General features: G+C 45.0%; 1 protein-coding gene and 1 non-coding gene across 3 annotated transcripts in view; both read left to right on the top strand.

The window, feature by feature from the left end:
• Positions 1-24064, top strand: part of LOC115894010 (band 4.1-like protein 4B) — a 29763-nt gene extending 5699 nt beyond the window's left edge. Inside the window, exons 3-7 of one of the 2 annotated variants that reach the window (XM_030920275.1) lie at positions 3960-4137; positions 6014-6091; positions 15693-15761; positions 21746-21891; positions 23822-24064. In XM_030920275.1, the coding sequence (XP_030776135.1) occupies positions 3960-4137; positions 6014-6091; positions 15693-15761; positions 21746-21891; positions 23822-23891 (541 nt within the window). In that variant the 3' untranslated portion in view covers positions 23892-24064. Of the gene's footprint in view, positions 1-3950; positions 4138-6013; positions 6092-15692; positions 15762-21745; positions 21892-23821 lie in introns of both variants that reach the window. The other variant, XM_030920274.1, reaches the window with a different exon arrangement.
• LOC115894058 lies at positions 1739-1844 on the top strand. Its single transcript, XR_004054113.1, has one exon. It is a non-coding gene; the product is annotated as a U6 spliceosomal RNA (small nuclear RNA).
• Positions 24065-26121: the final 2057 nt, after the last annotated feature.

Raw genomic sequence — 26121 nt, 5'->3', positions numbered from 1 at the left:
CAGTCCTAATGATCCCTGGCGGACAATTAAGCCATAACAGTTTGCTTCCCTCGAGGATAAAGCTGGCAGAACTTGCCACTCCTTTTACATTTTGAAACTCAAAATGTTATTATCACTCATTTGAGAGATATAATCACATTTGAAACAATGACTGTCTGATATATAACCTAGAAGGAAAGAAAATTTCACTAACTCACCAAAGTCACTCTTTTTTTTTTTTTTTTTGATACAGAGTCTCACTCTGTTGCCCAGGCTGGAGTGCAGTGGCACAATCTCAGCTCACTGCAACCTCCGCCTCCTGGGTTCAAGAGATTCTCCAGCCTCAGCCTCCCAAGTAGCCCAAGTAGCTACAAGTGCATGCCACCGTGCCCAGCTAATCAAACTGCCTCTTTTAAGGACACTCTTTTTCAAACCTTGAACTTTACATGTGTATTTCTTAAGCTGTCCCAAAGTATTCTGCTTTGAAAATCAAAGAATGGCGGCATTTTCCCCATTGGTAGAAAATAGCAACATTCATGGATGAAATTTTCCCCATGTTATTGTCCCATAAAGAGTTATCGAATCCTTGACACTGATTACCACTCATTTACCCATCTTTTTTTTAATATATTTTTTAAATTTTTTTGAGGTGGAGTCTCACTCTGTCACCCAGGCTGGAGTGCAATGGCGCAGTCTCAACTCACTGCAACCTCCGCCCCCTAGGTTCACGTGATTCTCCTGCCTCAGCCTCCTGAGTAGCTGGGATTATAGGTGTGCACCACCGTGCCCAGCTAATTTTTGTATTTTCAGTAGAGATGGGGTTTCACCATGTTGGCCAGGTTGGTCTCGAACTCCTGACCTCAGGTGATCCGCCCGCTTCAGCCTCCCAAAGTGCTGGGATTACAGGCATGAGCCACCATGTCCAACCTTTGCCCATCTCTTTAACTCTTTGATATTGATAAAGTTGGCACGTGATCAAGGAATATAAATGGGAAAACTCAGATTTCTGATTTTCTGGAAAATATTTTTTGCATCATCATTTTTGAGATACAGATTAGTGTGCGCACATCACCCTTTTGGCTGTTGTAATATTTCCAGTTCCTAGGCTGGAATAAGGTGTAGTCGGATTTTAGGTGGCTCCATCAAAAGCATTGTAACATTCAGGTGCTGTGAACAAGTCTTCGAACCACTGCTTTTAAAGGTACAAACAAAAATCTCAGCCACATTATTTCCTGGAAATATGACAAGGAGGGAAACTGTGGCCGGTGCATGCAGTGAGAAGGGAGAAGTAGAGGGGCTCTGCAGCAGTCTGAGGCAGGCGAAAAGATCTTTTTTTTTTTTTTTTTTTTGGGAGACAAGGCCTCCAGCTGTTGCCCAAGCTGGAGTGCAGTGGTTGATCACAGCCTACTGCAGCCTCAGGTGATTCAGCTCAGGTGATCCTCCCACCTCAGCCTTTTGAGAAGCTGAGACTACCGGTGCGTGCCACCGCGTCTGGCTAATTTTTGTATTTTTTTGTAGAGACAAGACCAGACCATGTTTCCCAGGCTGGTCTCAGACTCCTGTGCTCAAGCAATTGGCCGCCTTGACCCCCCAGAGTGCTGGGATTACAGGCACGAGCCACTGTGCCCAGCCAAAAGTGTCATTTTTTATGCATACCAGCTAGGATGTTTACAAAATGATGAGCTATTTTATTTTTTTCCAGAAATATAACTTCACTGTTTATTTAAACATAGCGTAAAAGTCTAAAAAAAATTCAATAGCGCTCACTTTGGCAGCACATATACTAAAATTGGACCCATACGGAGATTAATATAGCCCCGCTGCGCAAGGTGGACATGCAAATTTGTGAAGCATTTCGTATTTTAAATTTTTTAATTAAATAATAAAGTATAAGTTAATTTAAAAAAAAGAAAGAAAGGGAAAAAAAGTAAATAGGCAAGATAGAAAAGTAGCCAATTTCCCAGAATCAAAAATAACCAGGGTTCATAGTTGATGACTGTTACATTAGACGAGTTTCTATGCTTATATATTGTTAAATTAGAAAGAAACAACTTCAAAAAATCATTCTGTATGTAAAATTGTACTTATTAAAGTGTTGTTCTGTGACTTTATCATGAGTTTACCTTAGAAACAGGTAAAACTGGAAGACTTGCTGAATTTTAGGTATGCTTCTTGGCCATAAGATCTAAACTAAGACAAAAGATAAAAACCATTATGAATTTGGAGTCTTTTTTGATTTTAGACAGCATCAGTTGACTCTCTTCTGTGAAAAATGAGCTGTTGTTTTTATTTTAAATGACTTTTTTTTTTTTTTTTTTTGAGACAGAGTCTCACTCTGCCGCCCAGGCTGGAGTGCAGTGGCACGATCTCAGCTCCCTGCAAGCTCCGCCTCCTGGGTTCACACCATTCTCCTGCCTCAGCCTCTCCAGTAGCTGGGACTACAGGCACCCACCACCACACCTGGCTAATTTTTTGTATTTTTAGTGGAGACGGGGTTTTATCATGTTAGCCAGGATGGTCTCGATCTCCTGACCTCATGATCCACCCACCTGGGCCTCCCAAAGTGCTGGGATTACAGGCGTGAGTCACCACGCCTGGCCTTAAATGACCTTTTATATAAAACTAAATACTAATAACTATGCTCTTGAGGTGATAATTTTTTAAATGAGGTAAAAAGAAATTTTAACCCCGCTCCTCCACTTAACCAGCTATGCAACCTTGAACAAATAATTTCACAATCAGCTGCTAAATATCATCTGATTCTCTGAAAAATGGAGATAGTAATAGACAGGGTCGGCGTGAAAATTAAGTGGGTGAATGAACGCATAACCCTTCTGACCTATGTCATCTATGTGGATCCAAATACTTGGTGTATTATTAATTTTTCCACATACTTACTCAATTCTCACCTTTTCCCCTTTTTAGTAATGAATCCTAAGTCCTTCCCTTGAGGCTTCTCCATACGCAGAATAATCTAAAACCTCTCAGGAACCCCTCAGTCAACCCCATCTGCACTGCAGCTGTGTCCCCTGGCCTCGTGTTTCCACATGCCTCCGTGCTGGGCTGAGGCCTTACCAGTGACTCTGCACAGCCTGCATTGGTGCCTGTCTGTCATGGGTCTCGTATCTACATTCTTGAGCTCAGCCATCATTCTAAATTACAACCCCTATGCAAGGGTGGCTCCAGAAGCTGTACACAGCAGATCCTTAGGGACAGTGGCCTGGAGTCCCCTTCACCACCCTTAAAGCAGAGAGTGAAACAGATGTTTGTACACCCGTGTTCATGGCAGCATTATTTAGAATAGCCAAAAGAGTGGAAACAAGCCAAGTGTCCATCAACAGATGAATGGATAAACAGAATGTGGTATATCCGTATAATGGAATTTTTGTATCATAAAAAGAAACGAAATTTTGATATATGCTACAATGTGGATGAACCTTAAAAATATTATGGTGACTGAAATCAGCCAGACACAGAGGAACACAGAGTGTGTGATTCCACTTACGTGAGGTTCCTAGAACAGGCAAATTCATTGGGACAGAAAGTGGCATTGATGTTACCAGAGGCTGCAGGGAGGGGCTTGGGGAGTTATTGTTCAATATCAATACAGAGTTTCTGTTGTCACTGATGAAAAAGTTTTGGGGACGGATAGTGGCGATGGTTGCACAATATTTTGAATGCATTTAATGCCACTGAATTTTATATTTATAAGCAGTTAAAATGATAAATATCATATTGTGTATATTTTACCACCAAAACAAAACAAAACAATACCCTGGCAAATGACAGAAAATTCAGCCCAAATTTGTTTTGGCAAAAAAGAGTATTGGATCCTGCAAGCTGGACATCTGGTGGACATCTGTTTGGGAACCCCCGGTCCCCATCCCTGGTCTTCCCACCCCTGCCCATCCTCTGTCCACTCCTCACAGCCTGTTTATTATTGTAATGAGCAGAGCTTCATGTGCTTTTAGTAACCGCAGTGATGAAGACGACCTCCCTCCAGACCTGGCCGAGGCAGTGGGAGTGACCACAGCTACAACCACAAACACCACAACTGCCGCCACACAAGTCTCCGTGCCACTGCCGTCTCCCAAGGTCCAGAATGTCAGCTCGCCTCACAAGTCAGAAGGCAAAGGCCAGCTGTCCCCCGGGGCCAAGGTAGTGTGGGGTGGAAAGCCCTGGCAAGCAGCCACACTTGCTGGGAGTTCAGTATCAATTTACTGAGTAGCATCTGGTGCATGTATTTCATTTTTGCATAATCAAATTTAAATTTTGCATAATCAGTTGTGTGTACTCATAAAACAACAGCAACAACCAGAACATGTTTTTATATAACTTGACCCCAAAATACAAACCAACTGTTTGCGAGAGAATAAGTGAAATATAAAATCAGGTTCATTGTACTTTAATTGCAATGTAAGAGATTTTTGAGGGCAATTTTCATTTAGAATCTCATCTCTATAATAAGCGATTAGTCCACTGTGAAGATAGAGAGAAATGATTCCCCCCAACCATAGTGAACAGTTTGGAGGAGCAAAAACAGAAGTATCCCCATCCCTTTCCTTATGTCATATAGCTGGTATTCGTAGTTTGAAAATAGAAAATAGTATTCCATTTGCTGGTTTGAAATTTCAGGAAATTGCCTGAGATGTGAACGGGCTATGACAAAGGCTTTACACAAGATATTTTTCCTGGTTTTCTTTGAGAGACCTCTAGCTACAATCACTCTGTGGCAACTGGTCCAAATACAGTTGAACCTATTGCTATCCAAGTGGATACAAGTCAGAGGTTGCAGTGGTCTGTGCAACTACCTGGAGAAAAGGTGTGTGCATGAGGCAGGTGCCCTGAAGGCAAGACCGGAGCTTCAGACGCTGTTCTCAGCTCTTCCATTCATAAGCCACAGCACTCACTTCCAAAACTTTTATTTCTTCAGGCCTCAGTTTCTTCCTCTTAAAAACGGGAATAAGATCTGCTCTCTTGCCCTCGCTGGCGTCAGGTCCGGTGGAGGTTAAAGTGCTCATGCAAACTGGATGCCTGAGGCTTTTGCAGGTTCAGGGATCACAATTCCTGGTGACAGCTAAAGAATAATGGTCCAGGGCCACCTCCTGCATTACCAAGGCCAGTCTTTCACCTGGTCCCTTCCCTAGGTGTCTCTGGAAATATCTCTGCTTAGGTGTTCTGCACAGAAACCTGGCTGGAGCACTCAGCAAGCGACTGGCCAAGCCCGAGGTTCTCTGCTTCTCTATAGATCACCTCTTGGCATCTCAGCCTGGATTATCCTCCACTGTGTGGAGCCCCCTGTACAACTTTGTCTCAGGTGTGGACACAGGCTCCTATCACATATCCCACACTGTGGTTAAAACCAGGCTGAAAGAAACATTTACAAAACAGAAGGGAGTTGGGGTGGTGTGGAGGGGATGCAAGTGGCATCCTACCAAAGGCCACAGGGCTCCCTCTCCTGGCCATCTCTCTCTTCGGGGCCTTGCTTGCACCACGTTGATGGGACTTATTTTTTCTACCTTAAAAGACCTCGAGGCCATCCATGCAGCTAAGACCCCAGAGCAGGAGAACAAAATGTTTTCCAAAAACAAGCAACATAATATTCCACGTGCCATCATCTGCCATGAAGACCATTGCTCTTAATGTGCAGATCAATTTAGCTCCTGGAGGACCCTGGATTTGATCCTCTTAATCTAGGACAAAGTCTTTGCTCTCTCTTTGTATATTCAGAGGACTCTTTCAAGTGTTTTTCCTCCAAAAGACCAGTCAAACAGCACTAAGAGCACTTAAGAAAAGTTGCCTGCAGCTCTGAAAGGGACAGCTCCCCACATCATGTCTACTTCTACCAATGAAAAAATTGGGGTGCAGTCTCAGCATTGGATATACTGCTTGGCCAGGGAAATACAAGGGGATTGTCACGCTAATGAGATCAGTGTAGAGGAGAGGCTGGGAACCTCTGTCTGTCTTTTCTGGTGAACTTCATCATTGATGCAGTGCTGTCTCTAACCGGGGGTGTTTTTGTCTATCTCCCTAGAGCCCCTCTGACCGAGGAGGTGCCTTTACCCTGGAGCCGGGTGATCTTCTGATGGATTTCACAGAAGCCACTCCTCTGGTAAACTTCCTATTTTGCTAAAACCAGAAAAGCCACAGACCATAGAAACATCTTGGCAGAGGGACGGATGGACAGAGGTGGGCATTGCTGTTGAGGAGCCTCTTCCTCTTGTCCTGGAGGCTCAGGGATCAGCTTTCATCCAGGGGGCAGGCACTGTGGGTCCCTCCACCTCTAGAGCCCTTGAGGGAGGAAAGGGTGCTCCCTTTGCTCTGAAGGTAGTTGTGGGGGTCCTGCCCGTGCCTGTCTACTGCACTTTGAGAGTTATAGGGCTCCTTTGTGTTTTGGTCTTGGCTTCTTGGCTTCCTGAACTGCGCCCTGCATGCCCACCCATAGGGAATCTCTTGCTGTTGCTTCTGATGATCCATCTGGTCTGAAGCACTGGCTCAAGGCCACACTCCAGCTTTCCAGGCCCCTCGCACCTCCTGCCATCTTCTATCCTCTGCATACAGGTCTCACCTTAGGGATGGCAGCCCTTTTGGGACTCCTGCAGGTGACAAAAGCTTTTCAGGGGACAAGTAAAGGGCCTGTTGGGTCTGAGAATTAGGGTCAGTTTCCAAAAAGAATACATGGTGGCTTTGACAAGAGTGATGAGATTCCCTTAGGGATCATTGTGTTGCAGGTCCAGCTTGTAGATTTAATTACTGATACATTTAAATGGTCTTTTCTTTGTTTGAACCAAATAAGCTGAAATTAGAAAGGAAGCAGCATCTGGCAGAGAATCGGAAATGCCATGATCTGAGGGATGATACCTGCCAAATGACTGTCCAGCCTCTGCTTGCACCCCTTCAGTAACAGGAAGCTCATTCTCTCTCCCCAAGACATGCTGCTCACATCTCAGGGAACCTCCAACTTAGCTATGAAATGGGTATAGGCCTGTTTCACTGCCCAGGCATGGGACAGCTGAGGTCCTTGTACTGCACTGAGACACAGCCAACATTTCACAGCTGAAGTGTGCAGTGAATGTGTGTCCTCAGGACAAAGCATCCTTTGAGGCATGAGTGCATGTACTCAGGCCTTCTCTGGCTTTTTGGCAAGAGCTTCCTCCATTTTGGGCTTTCCTTGGTACCATGGGCCTTGACCTTCCTTTGTTTCAGAATCCTGTTTCCATGAGTGCCAAAGGGTCCTAGAGGGGAAGAGGGGACTCCTGCTTCTCCCTTTGGTCCTATTCCCTCCATCTCCTTCCCCCAGCATCAGAAATGCAAGCAGCAGCTCTCCCACCTGTTGGTAGGGTGATGGACAGATCTCTATCTCAGGGGACCGGGCCCACCTCCACAAGTCAATGTCTTGGATGCTGTGGGTGAGGGCTACAGAGGGGCTTCCTTATCCATGGGAGGAAGGAGCCAGAAGTAGAGGGAGGCAAGGGTAACCCCCATGCCTGACTTTGCCAGGGTTTCCTCAACTAAATGGCCCCAGCCTATCAGCTGGAACAATGCGTTGGGACCATCTCATCCAGTCCTTCACATATAGATGTGAAAACCAGGGCCCAGACAGGGGCAGACACTTGTCCCAAGTCACATAGCAAGTGTGTATCAAAGCGAGTTCTAGAACCTAGACCCTGGGCTGCCATTCCAGTGGCAGATGGCCCAATCCAGGATGTGTCTCTCTCTTTCCCTGTTAGCCAGTCCCCTCCCTCAAAGTGGGTCAGATGCCCTGGTCTCAGCCTGAACTGTGGTGCAGCCCTGGGACAGTCTCCAAGCTGTCAGCCCAGGTTTGGTCCTCAGAGTTGCTGAGTGGAGCATGAGGAGGGGAAGTGCTCAGGTACCTTGGTCTAAGAGACTCAGCCTGGATGAACTATGGTTATTTTGCCACCAGCCTTGTGCCTTTGCCTCTGGCTGCTCTCTCTGGGCCTTCCCGTCAGCATTTCCCACCGAAGAGGAAGCAGCCCTTTACAGGCATGAATGTCAGAACTTCCCGGGTGCTACTCATCACACAGGCAGCGAATTACCCCTCGTTGGTGAATACTTTTTCCATGCAGTCATTTGCCAAGCTTACAGCCTATCTCTAACCCCCGTCTCCTACTAGCTGAGACTCTTGAGGCCCCATCACTATCCTGATCCCTAGGCCCAGTGCTAGACTGACAGGGAACTGGAGATCTTGCCTTCATTCAGCAACATTCCACCAAGACACTATAAGAACTAACATAACCCTAGCTGGGCGTGGTAGTATGTGCCTGTAATCCCAGCTACATAGGAGGCTGAGGCAGGAGAATTGCTTGAATGTGGGAGGCGGAGGTTGCAATGAGCCAAGGTCGCGCCACTGCACTCCAGCCTGGACAACAAAGTGGGAGTCCATCTAAAAAAAAAAAAAAAAAAGCCAGGCATGGTGGTATTATTCCTGTAACCTCAGCACTTCAGGATGCCAAGGCGTGTGGATCACCTGAGGTCAGGAATTCAAGACCAGCCTGGCCAACATGGTGAAACCCCATCTCTACTAATAATACAAAAACTAGCCAGGCGTGGTGGCACACATCTGTTATCCCAGCTACTTGGGAGGCTGAGGCAGGAGAATCACTTGACCCCAGGAGGCAGAGGTTGCAGTGAGCCGAGATCGCGCCATTGCACTCCAGCCTGGGCGACAAGAGCGAAACTCCATCTCCAAAAACAAATTAAAAAAAAAAAAAAGAACTAGCATAAGCCTTATCACTTTTATCACTCTTGATACTTGTGGCTGGTCTCTGTGTAGAGTGGTTTTCAAAGAAGCACAGTCCAAAGGGCCCAGAGTAATAAAAAGGTTCAATCTGGAACAGGCATCTTTCAAAAAGTCATTAAATAATATTAAATTAACACCTCCTATAACACATCTTGATCTCTTTCTGCCTTTTCTTCTGTTCTCTTACATTCCTGCTTGACTCCAGGGACTTTCATTCTCAAGCTCTCCGCAAAGAAACACTCTTTCCAACTTCGCTTTTGTAGCTTTTCCCCCCTCCTTTTCCCAAACCTTTTCTGCTCTAATCCCCAGCTCTTTTATTAGGTAGCTCAATTTAGCAATCTTAAGCCTTAGAACCTTTGCAGCTTCACGTCTTTCCATTTCCGATTCTGCATCAGAGTTCATAATCAGATCTGAGTTTCTGCCTGGGTTGCAAGAGGTAGAGTACGTGGGTGAGAAGGGAAGGAGGCAAGTGAGTCAAGACAGCACCTGCTCTCCAGTTGGTTATTTTCTTTAGGGTGTGAATGTGAGCAGGTGCTTGGGGGCATTGGCTTTGATAGAACGAGGGGAGTTGGGGGAGGGTACATTGATGCGTTAGTGATGTTGACCCTAGAATGCAGAGTCCTGCACCCCCTACTCCAAGTCTGCCATGCTCGCTTCCCTCCCCAGGTAACACAGACCATCAACACCTATGCTTTCTATGTTCTTGACTCTCTTTCTCGGGCTCGTCCCTCTCTGATCCCCATGCTTCATGAACCACTCACCCAACTGCAAAGCAGAGCCAATTAGCACCCAGATCCCTTCTGGGCCATGACATGTTAGTCAAAAGTTCATGTGTCAGGGAGGACAGGGCCCTGGCCAGAGGAAGGCTGTGTAGGCCATAGAAACAGGCCCCAGGTTGGGTGTTAGAAGGGAGTTTCCATCTGCTGCAATAACTTACTTTTATTTTGAACTTAATTTTACCAGCAGGGCTAAAGCTGAATCTCAAATCAAATTAGGGTGCCCCTTCTGTGATTTTAGCTGTGTTCCCTAGGACACAGGGAGGTGGAGAGAAATCTACTTGGTCTATGATGTCATGTTCACTAATACATCTAGGCCTCTCTTTGGTTCTTTCGTGGCTGTTTTGGGTGGGTGGAGATCACTGTCCTGCCAGGACCTGTGACTCTGTACCTGTTGGACAACATTCTGTTCTGGGGCCATCCTGTCCTGGGGCTTACCATCTCATCAGCTCTACCTGAGGGTGTTGGCGGGACTGGTTCTTGCTGCTCTTCAATCCCTGCTTCCCGGCCTCAGTGTAAGGAGAAAGTTGCACAGGGCCCCTTTGCTCAGTACTTGCTAATGTCTACTCCTTCTCCCTTTCCCTCTGACTTTTCTCCCTAGTGGCCAAACTAGCCATCTCTTCTCCTATCTGGATGATGAAGAAGCCTTACACATTTCATCATCATTTATCTGTGCCGAGAATCTTTCTGTTTCCCCGAGAGTCAGATTTTGAACTCAAAAGCCAAGCATGTACAGAAGAATGTAGCTGCTTGCTTGCAGAAAAGACCCAAGGAAGAAAGGAAATACCAGGAGAAAAAAATTAAGTGGTATTTCAAAATAGCATTCAATTCCATGTGTTATCTTATTTCCTTCTCACTTACCAACAGTCCAGAGTGTGGGAGCCCCAGGATGTTCTTTTGTTTCAATCCATTCAGATGCATATTTAGAAAGATCAGAAAGGCTTGTGCGATGGATCAACACTTCTTTACCATGAAAGTCAAATGCTGGGCAAAGCCTTAAGGCACTCATTATGTTCTTCAGTTGGGACGCTGGTGGCCAGGACACATTTTAGCTTCTAGGCAGTGTGGCCATGTTTCTGGGTCATTTGTGCCAGCTTTTATTTTCTTCAAAAAATACCTATTGCGTGCCTGCTGTCATCAGAGGAGAAAAGACCCAGTGGCCTGGGGGTCCCTGACGTAGCTAGTTCTGGTTGGAGCATGGATGCCCTGGGCAGTGGGTGGGAACTGTTCCTGAGGGCAGCGGGGAGACAGCTTTCTGCAGGATATATCCTGAGGTCCACAGAAGAACAGCAGGAGGGTTTTAAGTAGTCTGGTAAAAGTTAAACTGCAGGTGATTCAGATGGATTCACTGACTAAAAACTAGATTTAGAAACAGTCAACAAAATGAACCACGGACTTAGACTTTGCAAACGCAATTTCTACATCTCCCAGATTTGAATAGTAAAATAGGCCATCATGAAGACCATTGTGCGATAATAGTTGTAAAAAGCCCTTTGGAAATTGTCCAGGACTGCACAATTGTAAAGAGGACAGAGTTAGATCACTTTGGAGATGGAAAAGAGGCTGGCAATTTTCTTGATCATTTTTCCATGAAACTTACCCAGGGGCTGTATTTTATTCTTCACAGCAGGATCATATCAACTATTTAAGGAAACTCTCTTGAGCTAAAAGATGTGTATATTTGTTCTCTGGAGCAAATGGTCCCTCCCTGAAACCCAAAATAACCCTGTTCGTGGTTCCCTCTCCTAACCTCAAGCATCCTCTGTCCACCAACCTCATCCTCACCAGTACAAGCTGTTTGACCTCTGCTGGGCGCCTGGTGCTATTCAAGGATAAGGCGGAGAACCCTGCATATCCCAAAGGATGTGGCACTTTTTTCACAATGTTTGGTATTTTCCAGCTAAGTAGCAGGGTTGTCCCAGTAATTAACAAGATGCCACGACTGGGCCCATGCATCTTGTTATGGGTCAGACAGAGTCAGTTTGTTTTCTGAACACAGATAACAAAGAGCCAAGATATATGAAATCCTAAACTATATGTTACAGCTGGGCACAATGGATCATGCCTGTAATCCCAGTACTGTGGGAGACCGAGGAGGTGGGGGGTTCTCTGGAGGCCGGGAGTTTAAGACCAGCCTGGGCAACATAGTGAGACGTTGCCTCTATAAAAAAGAAAAATTAAAATATTAGCTAGGCATGGTGGCACATGTCTGTAGTCCCAGCTACTCAGGAGGCTGAGGCAGGAGGATCACTGGAGCCCAGGATTTTAGGCTTCCATGAGCTATGATTACACGACTGCACTCCAGCCTGGGTGACAGAGCAAGACCCTGTCTCTTAAAAAATATGACATGGTGGCTCACACCTGTAATCCCAACACTTTGGGAGGCCGAGGCGGGTGGATCACTTGAGGTCAGGAGTTTGAGACCAGCCTGGCCAACATGGTGAAATCCCATCTCCATTAAAAACACAAAATTAGCTGGGCATGGTGGTGCATGCCTGTAGTCCCAGCTACTTGGGGGGCTGAGGCAGGAGAATCGCTTGAACCCAAGAGGCAAAGGTTGCAGTGAGCTGAGATCATGACACTGCACTCCAGCCTGGGCGACAGAGAGAGTCTCAAAAAAAAAAAAGAAAGAAGAAAGAAGAAAGAAAGAAAGAGAAAGAAAAAAAAAAAAGAAAAGAAAGAAAGAAAGAAAGAAAGAAAGAAAGAAAGAGAAGAAAGAAAGAAAGAAAGAAAGAAGAAAGAAAGAAAGAAAAAGAAAGAAAGAAGAAAGAAAAAGAAATTAAACTATATGTTTTTCCCCATGATATATTTCTTTCCTGGTGCCCTCTGTTGATATCCACTCACACAGTGTGTGCCCTTGTTCAGCAGAGTGCAGGAGGGCACTGAGCATGGAAGGCAAATGCTTCAAGTGTGTGGCCACTCCTCATTTCCTCCATGGCTCATATTACTAATTCATCCTGGCTGTCTTTCTGACTTGGCCTGGACAATGCTTCAGAACCCTCAACCGAGTGCCGAGAAACCACTACCTGTCCTGTGCGGCTGGCACAGGAGACAGCCTCTACCTACCAGGCCTGGGAATGGGTTCTTGGTGTGTCATCTGCTCAGATGATGGAGACAACTGATGAAAGACAGAAAGGAGAAAAGAAGGCTGAGACAGAGGGTGGAGGGTGGGACCAGAAGCCAGTTGGCCAGAGGATGGAAGTAGGTTGTGGGTGAGGCTGGCTTGAGAACAGTCTGGAGTTGCCAGATCTGTCTTGCACTGTGCTGTCTTTCTCTCCTTTCCCTTCCCCTATCTCCTCTTCCTCCTCCCCCTCTCTTGCCACCTCCTCCTCCCCTTCTCTCCTCTCCTCGTGAGCAGGCAGAGCCCGCCAGCAACCCCCACTGTGCCCACTCTCGCTGTTCTCCTCCACTCTCTCTCCCCATGAAGGAAGAGACCACTGGAGTTTGCATGTACCCTCCAATCAAACGAGGCTGGTAGGTACCCTGGCAGGGAGAGGGGCCTGGCCAGGAGAGGTGAGGTGGGCAGGAGCCACCAGGCGAGGTGGAAGCCTGGGTGGGCGTGCAGAAGCCCCAGATCTCGGGAAGAGACTGTTGACAGGTGCCCTCACTCCAGATGGATGGAGGATTTGGAGTCCAGCTGGCCCTGGTCAGACTGGAACACTCTTCGCCTCTAGCTGTGGAGCCCCCTTCGCTTCTAGGTCTCAAGAATCAAGAAGAGTTTATTTTCCTAGAATTTTGATCAGTATAGATGCTTTCCCCAGAGAGAAATATATGCTTTGGTACTCACCAGATGGACACTTAAGTTGCATTTCTATTGAAAATAAAACTTCATTAAACTTGTCTTCTTCTGCTATTTATCAAGCTAATGATATAATGGGAATGCTACCTAACAATGTGAACGAAATTGCCTGTCATCCCAATTTAGCATGATTTTTTGTCATTTTTATATATTTCCTTCTGTTCATATCATTCATAATTTTACATAGTTAAATCATAGTAACCATATTCTCTCCTGTTTTTCTCTTTTCATTTAATGCTGCTATGTTGTTTCTATCTTGTTCTTGTTGCCACATTATATGACTGTTTGTATTTCATCAAGTGAATGGCCTACCATTTACCTAACACATTCTTTACTGCAGGACGTGTGCTTTGTTCCCAGTTTGTCACTCTTCGGGAGAACACATATAGCTTTTTGCATCAGGAATTTTATTTTCTTAGGCTAGACCCTGCTGGATTAAATATTGTGATTTTGGCTTTTGCCACCTTTCTAAAGTGTTTGTGCTAACAGATAGTGCCATCAGAAGAGAGTGACTTTGCTTTTTGCAGCCTTAGCAACACAGGGTGTAATTGTTGAAATATATTTTTCTTATTTACAGCAGGTATAAAATAATTCTTTGAGGTTGTTAACTTTTACCTTTCTTTAATAGCAATAATAAACCACTTTCTGGCAGGCCACAATGGCTCACACCTGTAGTCCCAGCACTTTGGGAGGCTGAGGCAGGCAGATCACCTGAGGTCAGGAGTTCGAGTCCAGCCTGGCCAACATGTGAAACCCCAACTCTACTAAAAATACGAAAGTTAGCTGGGCATTGTGGCACATGCCTGCAATCCCAGCTACTCAGAAGGCTGAGGCAAGAGAATCACTTGAACTTGGGAGGCGGAGGTTGCAGTGAGCTGAGATCACTCCACTGCACTCCAGCCTGAGCGACAGAGTAAGACTCTATCTCAAAATAAATAAATAAATAAATAAGTAAAACCGCTTTCCCTCTCTGCTTCATGATGGTCTGAGAATTTATCTGTCCATTACTTTCCACTAGGACATTGGTCTCAGAGCATGAGGCTGACCCAATAGGCAACAAGAGGAGAATGTACCCCAAGACTTCATCCCAAGAGTCCTTCTCGTACCTGAGTCAAAAGGCAATTTCAGGCCTATTCTGACAATTTTGAGATGTGTAAAGAGACCAAAGAAATTTGGGAGAAGGGGAGCAGGCTTGGGCTGGATGTCTCAGTACACATGGCAAGGATATTGTCATCCCCACATGGGGGAGACCTGCTTTACCCATTCAGAAAAGCTTGGCTGATTTGGGTCTGAGCTAATGTGTTCTTCCTCATCCCTGCCTCACCCTCCCATTGGAGCCACTCAAGAGCATCGAGTAGCTATCCCAGTGTCCACAGGCAAGACCTCGAGACACACAAAGCTGGCTGCCCCCTGGGCAGTGGTGGCCTTAGTGTCTTGCCTGCAGCCCTCTGCTGGCGGGTGGTATGGTATGCATTCATCAGCAGGTGTGCAGACAGTTTCTGTGCCCCAGGAATTGTACTCAAAGCTAGTGCCAGAGTCATCAGGCCCCTGGGCCTGATGGCATACCCCTAGGCTGGTTTGAAAAAATAAGCCCTCCCATTTCCCAAGGCCTCTAGGAGGCCAAAAACAAAATGACCAAAGAGAAAGACATGGAAGTCAAGAGTCTTTTTTGCCACCGCTACCTCATCAGCTGTTCATCTGGCCTCTTTCAGACTAGCTCAGTACTACAGGGACTCCCGGCACTGGGCATCTTTGTGCATCCAGCCTTCTGTTCCCAAAGGCCATGGGGGCAGGATTCTCCCATGCTTCCATGGGTTTCCCTGAGGTCTCCCTCTATCGGCCAAAGCATACAGGGAGTCCCAGTAACTGAAGTGATTAGACAGGGAATATTTTCTGGCTTAATTAGCCGAGCCTCCTTGTACCCTGCTGCTGTGAGAGACCGTGTCCCAGGATGTGACCTCTCAGCAGCCTCTAGGCCATTCCCACAGCTATGGAGAAGTCATCAGAAGCCACCCCAGGCAGCTCTGACTCCCTCATTATCCACCTTGATTGTGGCTTTTTATAAGGCAGGCCTGGAAGGCCAAGCAGATACCGCTGAAGGTAGCTCCAGGGCAAGGCAAGTGTGGGGGGGCGCTAGGAACACGAGACTCCAGGCTACCATCCCTGCTGAGCCCTGCCCTGCAGTCCAACGCCAGCACAGATACAACCACCAGCCCACACTCCTGAGGGACCCTTTGTATGTGCCCTTACACGAGTAATGAAGGCTCCGCGGGGGCACCCCTGAATCCTTCAGTTCTGTTTTAAAAGGTGCTCTGCCAAAGATTGCAAAACTTTTTCTAATCTGAAGGTAACCCCCTTGTCTTTCTCTCTTTTGAAGATAAAAACATTCCCGGCTGATACAATGAACCCGTTTCCTGATACTTTCACCACAGGGCCACAGTTTACTGTAAGTAGATCCAGAAAAACAGATGTGCATTTTAAACCTTGTTCCCATGTGGTGTGCTTTTCTGTGGGATGCCAGACAGCAAGGTCAACCGCTTCTTTTGATCACCGTTGAACTCTGTGAGGTTGGGAAGAAACTTGGATTTGCAGTCGGCCTCTATTTTATTGATGTGACATTGACATAAAATTAACCATTTTAAAGTGACAATTCAGTGATAGTACATTCACAGTGTTGTGCACTGACCACTTCTGTCAGTTCCAGTACATTTTTATTGCATCCTCCAAAAACCTCACACCCATTAAATAGTTCCTCTTCATTTTCCCCTTGTTCCTACCGGCTAGCAACCACCAGTCTGCATTCTGTGTCTATGGATTTACCTAGTCTGGATGTTTCGTATAAATGGAATTGTATCATATGTGACCTTTTGTGACTGGCCTCTTTCACTTAGCATAATGTATGTGAGGTTCATCCACACATGTGTCAATACTTCATTTCTTTTTTGTTTGTTTGTTTGTTTTTGAGATGGATTGAGATCCATTCTGTTGCCCAGGCTAGAGTGCAGTGGCATGATCTTGGCTCACTGCAACCTCCGCCTCCTGGGTTCAAGCATTTCTCCTGCCTCAGCCTCCTGAGTAGCTGGGATTGCAGGTGCCTGCCACCACGCCTGGCTAATTTTTGTATTTTTAGTAGAGATGGGGTTTCATCATGTTGGCCAGGCTGGTCTCAAACTCCTGACATCAGGTGACCCACCCGCCTCAGCCTCCCAAGTGTTGGAATTACAGGCATGAGTCACTGTGCCCAGCCTCATTTCTTTTTATGATGGAATATTATTCCATTGTATGTATATACTGCAATTTGTTTATCCACTCATTTTTGGGGGGTTGTGGGGTTGTTTTCACCTTTTGGCTATTGTGAATAGTGCTGTTATGCATATGTGTGTACATGTATCTGTCTGAACACCTGTTTTCAATTCTTTGGGGTTGGATCTTGATACTGGTGTGGTCTTAGGTAGGTCACTTTACCACCCTGACCACCAGCAGCTTTTTCTTTTTTGCCTTTAGAGATGAGGTCTCACTATATTGCCTAGGCTGGTATTGAATTCCTGGGCTCAAGTGATCCTCCTAGCTTGGCCTCCCAACGTGCTGGGAGTATAGGCATGAGCCACCGTGCCTGTCCCTTCTTCTTACTTAAGGTGAAAGTAGTAATAAGAATATCCTCCTCATATCCTGTTGGGGCAAGGATCAAAAGGGACCAAGAATCTGAAAGTGTTTTACTAACCACAAAACATCCCACACCCGTCAGGCGTGATTGTTGTTTCTCAAGGCTGGAGAGGCAGGGTGGTGTGACGAACAAGAACAAGTCGTCCTGACAACAGACTTCTTGTCACCACCTCTCTGGGTGTCACTGGCAGCTTATTTATTCTGCCAAGGCTAGGCATAGTGGCTCATGTCCGTAATCCCAGCACTTTAGGAGGCTGAGGTGGGAGGATTGCTTGAGACCAGGAGTTCGAGATCAGCCTGGGCAACATAGCGAGACCCTCTCTCTACAAAATAATAATAATAATAATAATAATAATAATAATAATAATAATAAATTAGCCGCCTGTAGTCTCAGCTACCCAGGAGGCTGAGGTGGGAGGATCTCTGGAGCCCAGGAGGCTGAGGCTACAGTGATCTATGACTGCACCACTGGACTCCAGCCTGGGCAACAGAGTGAGACCCTGTCTTGATTTTTTTTTAAATTCTGCCAAATGTTTAAATGCTGTAGTTTCCTCATCTGCAAAATGAGAGAGTTTGATAATGTTCATGCTTCTTTTCAGGGCTCAACTCATTCTTTAAATGAAAGCTTCTGCAGAAGTTCACTGTATATTGAGCAATTAGATGGAGCAGAAGTGAGGAATCTGGGGTCCACTCCTCCTTCCTCTCACTCTGTCCTCCTCCCAGGAACCAGAGCTTGCAATTTCCATGGTCCCTGAAGCTCCTTCTAAAGGGTTTTTGTGCCGTCTGGAGGATCTGTGAGGTGGGCTGTGGGTGGCTAAGGGTAGCTCTAAGTGCAGTCTTATGAGATGGATAATGGCCACTACCCCACATGGCTTCAACCACATAGGGAGGGAGAGAGCAGTGGCTGATTCAAGTTTCAGAGGATGAGCAGAGGTGGGAAGGTATCCAGCAGGGCAGGCAGAGGGAAAAACAGGTTCCTAGAACAGTCCATTTCTAGGGTCATGAGCTGCTTCCGGCATCTGCCTTTTAAGAATGAGAGGGCAGAGACACGGGGCTCTGCCAGGATGTTAGATGCTATTTCCCTGACACTCATCCTGGCTCCCTGCAGTCTTGCTGGACACAGCTCCCCAGCTGGAAGCTCCAGCTCCACCTCCCTCGGTTGGCTGTAGTGGGGCACTCTGGCCTTCTGCCCAGCCTTGGCAGTGCTGTGAGACACTCAGGGAAGCCCTTCCTGAAAGCTGGGGGCCAAAATGGAGCAGGAAGCCAATGGCAGAAACCACGCTGGAACTTTGAAGAACTGAGCAAGAGTGGCTTGAAGACAGCTGGAGCAGGCAGAGGGAACAGCATGAGCCAGACCCCCAGAGTGGGCGGGATCATCACACATTCAAGGGACTGAAAAGCAGGCCAGTGGGACTGGGATATGGAAAGCAAGTGGAGCTGGGTGAGAGAGGAGGAAGGAGATGTAGGTGGTGACAAAACTGGAGGGGCACAACCATGTTGGCCTTGTAGGCCACAGTAGGGATTCTGATCTCCATCCTAGAAGCAACAGGAAATCTTTGAGGGACTTTGAGCAGGGCAGTGACAGGGCAGATGCACTTGGAAGGGATCCCTGTGATCACAGTGGGAGGACAGTGGCATCCAGGCAGAGTGGACTCAGAACAGTAGCCTGGAAATGCAGAAGAGTGACTTAAGGGAGAGAGAGCTGGGAGCTTGACCCAGAGTGGTTTTGTTGGTGGAGGTGGAGAGAAGTGCACAGATGGGGAAGATATTTAGGAGGCTGGTAAAATACAGGATTAGATGAGGCAGAGAGAGGGTCAGAAATGGTTCCCAGATTTCTGATTTGCCGAATGTGGATGGACAGTGGGTCCATTCACTGAGATAAGGAAACTTGGAAAAAGACTTGGTTGGGAGAGATGAGTTTGCCTTTGGCCATGATGGATTAGAAATGCCTTTGAAACATCCGGGTGGACACAATGAATGGGCAGTTGGAAATCCAAGTCTGTAACTCAAGAGAGTGGACTAGACTGGAAACAATGACTAGGGAGGCAGTGACAGCTGGGTGGTAATAGAAGCCAGGCTCATGGGCTTCATCTTCTCAGTTTTCTCACTCCTGTGTGTAGTGTTCTCATCTCCTTCCTGCCATGATCATGACACTTGAAATTGCTGCAGGTTTGGCCTCTCCACAGGCCTCCAGATCTATCACAGTGACAGGGGTTGTTTAGCAGCGCTGGGAAGCTCTGCACAAAGTTGGTCTGGCCGTTGATCTAGCATTGATGAAGCTGGGTTTCAACAGCTGGGCTCTTGCTTGATCCTGAAACCAGTTTCTACTTGGTATTCAGGCCTATTAACTGGGTCTCTGCTGATACTGAGCCGAGTACGTTGGTCCATCTAGGGTGGGGACCCCTGCCTGACTCTGGCCAGATTTCTGTTCCACATGCTTCTTTCTAACCTGGCTCTGTCCTTCTGTTACCTGCTTTGTTCCAGTGAAAGCTTGTTCATTCATTCACTCATTCATTTCCTTATTCAACAAATATAAAAAAGACAAGATACTTAGGGTTGAGATTTAATAATATAAGTAATTTTTACTGCTTCTTCAAGGTCATTCTTTAGTGAAGCTGGCTTTTTTTTTTTTTTTTCTTGAAGTATATGGAAATGAAGAACACAATGACTACTAGTACAGTTTGGTGCCACTACCTCAATTCATGCCAAGGCCCTGCCCCATTTACTCACTATTGCCTTTGCACCATCAGTGCAAATGTGCTTCTTTTTTCAGAAAGATTTGCATCAAAGGCCGAGTGCAGTGGCTCACACCTGTAATCCCAACACTTTGGAAGGCCAAGGCGGGTGCATTACCTGAGATCAGGAGTTCGAGACCAGCCTGGCCAACATGGTGAAGCCTTGTCTCTACTAAAAAAAAATACAAAAATCATCTGGGTGCAGTGGCAGGCACCTGTAATCAACCCCATCTACTCAGGAGGCTGAGGCAGGAGAATTGTTTGAACCTGGGAGGCAGAGGCTGCAGTGAGCCGAGATTGTGGCCTCCAACCTGGGCAACAGAGCAAAACTCCAACTCAAAAAAAAAAAAAAGATACTACTCATTTGATGATCAGAGCGTCTTCTTTAGAAAGTCATGTAATAAATTTCTCCAAGTTCAGGGCCAAGAACTAGCATGAGAAATCTAGTTATAAAATATATAGTTGGTATTATCAAAAATATAAAACAAACAAAAACTACGCATTGAAAAAATACTATGATGGCCAAACATGGTGGCTCATACCTGTAATCCCAGCACTTTGGGAGGCCAGAGTGGGAGGATCACTTGAGACCAGGAGTTTGAGACCAGCCTGGGCAACATAGTGAGACACTGTTTCCACAAAAGATTAAAAAATTATCCAGGCATGGCACGCACCTGTAGTGAAACCTACTTGAGAAGCTTAGGCAGAAGGATCACCTGAGCCCAGGAGGTTGAGGGTGAGGTGAGCTGTCATTGTGCCACTGCACTCCAGCCTGGGCAACAGAGTGAGATTCTGTTGAAAGAAAGAAAGAGAGAGAGAAAGAGAGAAAGATAGAAAGAGAGAGAGCACCTAGGAGGAAATATGCTGATGACAACAGTAAAGAATTATGGAATTTCTTCATTGATCTACCTTTTTTTTCTTTTTTTGAGACGGAGTCTTGATCTGTTGCCCAGGCTGGAGTGTAGTGGCACAACCTCGGCTCACTGCAACCTCCACCCGCAGGTTCAAGCGATTCTCCTGCCTCAGCCTCCTACGTAGCTGGGATTACAGGCACGTGCCACCATGCCTGGCTGATTTTCTTGTATTTTTAGTAGAGACGGGGTTTTGTCATGTTGGCCAGGGTGGTTTTGAACTCCTGACCTCAGGTGATCCACCCACCTCAGCCTCCCAAAGTGTTGGGATTACAGGTGTGAGCCACCGCGCCCAGCCTGATCTACTTTTATATATCTTCTAAGCTTTCTATATAAAAGTAATGAGCATAGTTTGCTATATAATGAAAATGACAAGAATATGTTATCCTCTCCAAATGAGACAGTATACTCTACACCAGTAGTTCTGAAACTTTATTGTAATTCCTCCAAAAGAATCATCTGGAGGTCTTATTGAAACACATATTGTTGGACTTCATCCCCAGGCATTCTTCGGTCCCAGTGGTCTTGGATGAGGCCTGAGAATTTGTGTTTTTACCAAGTTTTAAGATAATGCTGATGCCACTAGTCTGGGGCCCATACTTTGGGAACCATTGCTACAGTAATGAGAAACACCAGTTATGGTGTCAGCTAGCCCTTGTTCTGAATACTGTTCTTAACACTCACTGTGTGACCTTGGGCAGATTACTTAACCGCTCTGAGCCTTGCTTTTCCCCATAAAATCAGTTTTAAAATACACATTTTTTTCACCTTTTAACATTTCCTGATATCAGAATGTTTACTACTGGGCATGACAAAGTTTGATAGTGGGCATGACAAAATTTAAATGGCAACATGTTTCTTTCTGTGGGGCAAATGCAAAAATGGTGCATCTTACAATTGATGGTGCCTAAGATATGAGGAAATATGATCACCCGAGAGTTAATATGTGTCAAGTACTTAGCATGGTGTCTGGCACAAAGTAAAATCACTTAAAATGACAATTGATTATAGCTGGTAGTGAAATAGAACAGAAACCGTAGAGTAAGGCTTAGGGAGCAACTGACAGTGTGAAAATAGAACCCAAATTGAGATTGATCTCCTCTTCCCTGTTTCTTCTCCAGGCAGACTTCAGAGACAGTAAATTACAGTGTTGTCCTGGCCCGTCTTCCCCGCTGATCCCAGCAGCGACCCTGAGGCCTTTGACAGAGACCGTCTCCACAGTGCAGACCATTTATACCACCCGGAAACCTGTTTCTCTGGCAGCCAGGTAGGTCAGGTCAGCAGGTACCAACAGGTAATTCTGGTGACGGGGAAACCAGGGAGACTCTAGGTTCATTGTGTTTGTGACACCTACAGCCTTTTCCTACATTCTTTCATTTATTCTGTATTTATTGAAATGTCTGTAAAGAGGCCAGGCGTGGTGGCTCACACCTGTAATCCCAGCAAAAGGGAGGATCTCTTGAGGCCAGGAGTTTAAGACCAGCCTGTCCAACAAGGTGAAACCCCATCTCTACTAAAATTAGCCAGGTGTGGTGGCGCACACCTGTAATTCCAGCTACTTGGGAGGCTGAGGCAGGAGAATTGCTTGAACCCGGGAGGTGGAGGTTGCAATGAGCTGAGATTGCACCAATATACTCCAGCCTGGGCAACAGAGTGAGACTTTGGCTAAAAAAAAAAAAGTAAGAAAGAAAAGAAAAAGAAAGAAATGTTTACAAAGGGTAGGCTGTTAGAGGAGATAGACAACAAATGAGTGTATGTGTGTGTGTGTGTGTGTGTGTGTGTGTGTGAGATATTGACAAGGGATAGGGAGGAACATGAAACTGTGAAAGGTAATAAGGTATTGTGGGATGGCCTCAGTGAGGTGGCATTTAAGCAGAGCCCTGAAAGGGGTTGCAGACAAAGCTGCAGATACCTGGGAGGAGTACTGCGCAGAGAGGAACCAGCCAGTGCTAAGGCTCCTGCGGAAGCATGTGCCTGACATGGTTAAGGAAGTTTAAGGGGCCAGCATGGCCAGAGCAGAGTGAATGACAATAGAGGAGGCCTATGAAGTTGTGGGTTAAGGCCACACTGCGTAGGGCCTTGTTGGCTACAGTAGAAACTTTGTTTTCTACCCTGAATGAAATTATTAAACTTGGTTAGTGCCTTTAAAGATGTGTATTTTGCTGGGCATTGTGGCTCATGCCTGTCATCCCAGCTACTCAGGAGGCAGAGGTGGGAAGGTCAGTTGAGGCCAGGAGTTCAGGAGTTCAAGTCCAGCCTGGGCAACATAGCAAGGCCCCATCTCTAACTAAAAACAATGAAAAGATGTATATTTACTCTGTGTGTGTGTGTGTGTGTGTGTGTGTGTGTGTGTGTTTAAACAGTGGAGGCAGGTTACATAGATATGAAACTGGACCTGAGGTCCAAAAAGTCAGAGGCAGCTTCTTAAAACAGCCAATTTTATTTCATTCAATTTTATTCATTAAAATATAATTAATTATTTGTTACAACATTCCCTCAGATATTCATCAAATGAAAGCCTGGGAGAAAATGCATATGAAACCAACTTAAAGCATGATTTAAATAAATCTAACCCCTGGACATCTTCATTCGAAAGACTTTACTGAGGGCCAGCTGTGGTGGCTCATGCCTATAATCCTAGCACTTTGGGAGGCCGAGGCAGGTGGATTGCCTGAGCTCAGGAGTTTGAGACCAGCCTGGGCAATATGGTGAAACTCTGTCTCTACTAAAATACAAAAAATTAGCTTGGCATGGTGGCATGTGCCTGTAATCCCAGCTATGCTGGAGGCTGAGACAGAAGAACCGCTTGAACCTGGGAGGTGGAGGTTGTGGTGAGCCAAGATTGTGCCACTGCACTCCAGCCTGGGCGACAGAGTGAGACTCCATCTCAAAAAAAAAAAAAAAAAAAAGACTACCGAGTGGCTGCCATGCACCAGATACTGTGCAAGGCTCTGGAGGTTTAGAGATGAATGACATATAGTCAGTTAGGAACTCTCAGCCTAGTGGGACTGGGAAACGAATACGTAGCCAATTTCAGATCACTGTAATGCTAGCAAATTTAGGGAGTCCTCAAGGAGCCTAAAAAAGAAAGTCCAATACTGAGATCAGGAAAGAACCTGGGAGATGATACTTAAGCTGTCTGCTTCTGCGGTTTTTGAGGGATTGTCTCACTATTTTGTTATATATATTTTTTTTAGTGCGGAGACACTCCGGCAGGAACTGGAGAGAGAGAAAATGATGAAAAGACTATTGATGACCGAACTGTGAAATTCTCCCCTTGTCACCTGGAAGATGGCATGGTGCCTTCTGTCCGTCTTCTTTCTTCGGGCTTTGTGTGCTCACTCTAGCACAACATACAAATGTGTGCTCTGTTCGCCCAGGTCTCCATGGTTAGTTGAAGCCAATTTCTGGCTTGACTTTTAAGGGAAAAGTTATTTTATGTCTCCTAAGCATTAGAGTTTTTCTATTACTCTATGTAGTTGAGACAGGATTTGATAAGTCTAGGAAAAGAAAGATAGGAAAACGGGATTCCTTTTCAGAAGTACCTGTGTGTATCTGTTAATAACCACAGGGGTTAATACGATATGGGATTCTTTACTATCAATTTCAACCATTTGATTTTGTATGATTGAAACTTGCACCGAGCTTTGACTGTTTGTTAAAGAGTCATTTTTAATGAAAGAATAATTCTTTATTGCTGGTTTTTCATTTACACTGATAAATACACAGATCTTATAAAGTCTTTAACATTCATTTGTATTCAGATGTGAGTAGATGAACTAAAAAAAGAAAGTTACATATCACTATGACTGAAGGTCCTTCAGCTTAATCTGAAATATAATTTAACTTGTGAACTCTTTGGATATGATATTATTTGGAATAAATAGAATTTATCATTGAACCCAAAGTAGGAAATGATAGCTTACGTTGTCTAAAAATCCTTACAAGGTTAAGATGATTCAATATTAAGAAGATTTATTTGGGAGTTCTATCAAGGAAAATTATTTCTAAAGTTGATCAATTCATGTCCTATTGATAGAATCTTGATCAGAAGAAATTTTGCTCTTTTTATATAGTTTCAAGAAATGTGTTTTTAAATTTTTATTAATGCACTTGAACAACTTTGCAGGAATAAAGGAACCCCCTAACCACAAAATATCCCTCTAAATTAGTTCTCTAGCTTTCTCAATGAATACACACATATTTTTACATAGCTATGATCATTGTGTACATTATCTTTTGTTTTACTTCTCCGCCTAACACTTGTCTCCTCTTATCAACACAGATTCTACTCTCACCAATTTAAATGTCTTTATATCCATGTAACATGGTTAACCTCACTTCACCCCATTATTAGATATTTGAGTTATATCTAATTTTTCACTCTTATAAATAGTGCTGCTATGAATGTCTGTAAAAAAAAAAAAAAAAAAAAAAAAACAACAACAAAAAACAAAAAACTGCTCCTTCTTTTGGATTATTCCCTTAGGAATATCTCCAAAGAGGGATTACAAGGTCAAAGAGCATGAAGTATTTTATAGCTCTTGTTTTATATTGCCAGATTGCTTTCTAGAAAGATCCAATCTTTGGGTTGGAAGGACCTTAAAGGTCATCTAGTTTAGCCTCCCCACCCCCTCTGAATGCTTGAATCCCCTTGACAATTTATGATGCCACCAGCAATGTATAAGCATTTCTATTTACCAATAGCTCTGCCAGTATTGGGTTTTGCCATTTTTATTTATTTTCGCTAGTTTAATAGGTATGTATAGTTGTTCTTGAAGAGTTGTTTTATTTCATTAATTGCTAGCAAGGCTGAGCACTTTTCCATGTGATGATTTACTAGTTGTATTTCCTTGTGTGTAAAATGTTCATTCATTTCTTATGACCACTTGTTAAGAGGAACTGATCTCATATATTTGTATCAGAACTGTATTTTTATGTTGTATAGTTTGCTCTCCTGTCCCTCTCCTTAAAACTGAATGGTGCCAATAATTTGATACTAATGACTATAAAAAAGCTAATGCCTCATTTACTAGTATTGTTGTAAAATGAGGAATGTACGCGAATATTCAGATAACCGAGGATTAACCCTTTAAGTGCTGAATCTTTAAAATTTTAATATTTTTTTTTTTTTTGAGGGAAATCTTTCTAAAATGTATTACATACTTCCCTGCCTTAGTAAACAGAGTATACTGGAGAGTGTTTAACCTTTTCTTGATGAGTCATGGTCACGATTATAAACATCAGCCCCTTTTGTACCTTGGTATGGTGCAGTGATATCATTAAGAGCTATCAATATGTGTAGGGCTTGGCTTGGCCTTTTATAGGATATTATGCTCTTCTGACTGATGGTTTTTTTTTACTGCTCTCTGCTCTATCAGTGGAGCTATCCGGGGCAATTGTAGCGTTTGGGGCCTTTTACCCCCCATGTCCCCCGGCTATACTTTTAAAACAGCTTTAGCTGTTCTTTATCTTGTGCACATGATACAAAATATGT

This window comes from Rhinopithecus roxellana, chromosome 16, assembly GCF_007565055.1.
Source record: "Rhinopithecus roxellana isolate Shanxi Qingling chromosome 16, ASM756505v1, whole genome shotgun sequence".
NCBI classification, from domain to species: domain Eukaryota; kingdom Metazoa; phylum Chordata; class Mammalia; order Primates; family Cercopithecidae; genus Rhinopithecus; species Rhinopithecus roxellana.
This window is presented reverse-complemented; position numbering and strand designations above follow the sequence as displayed.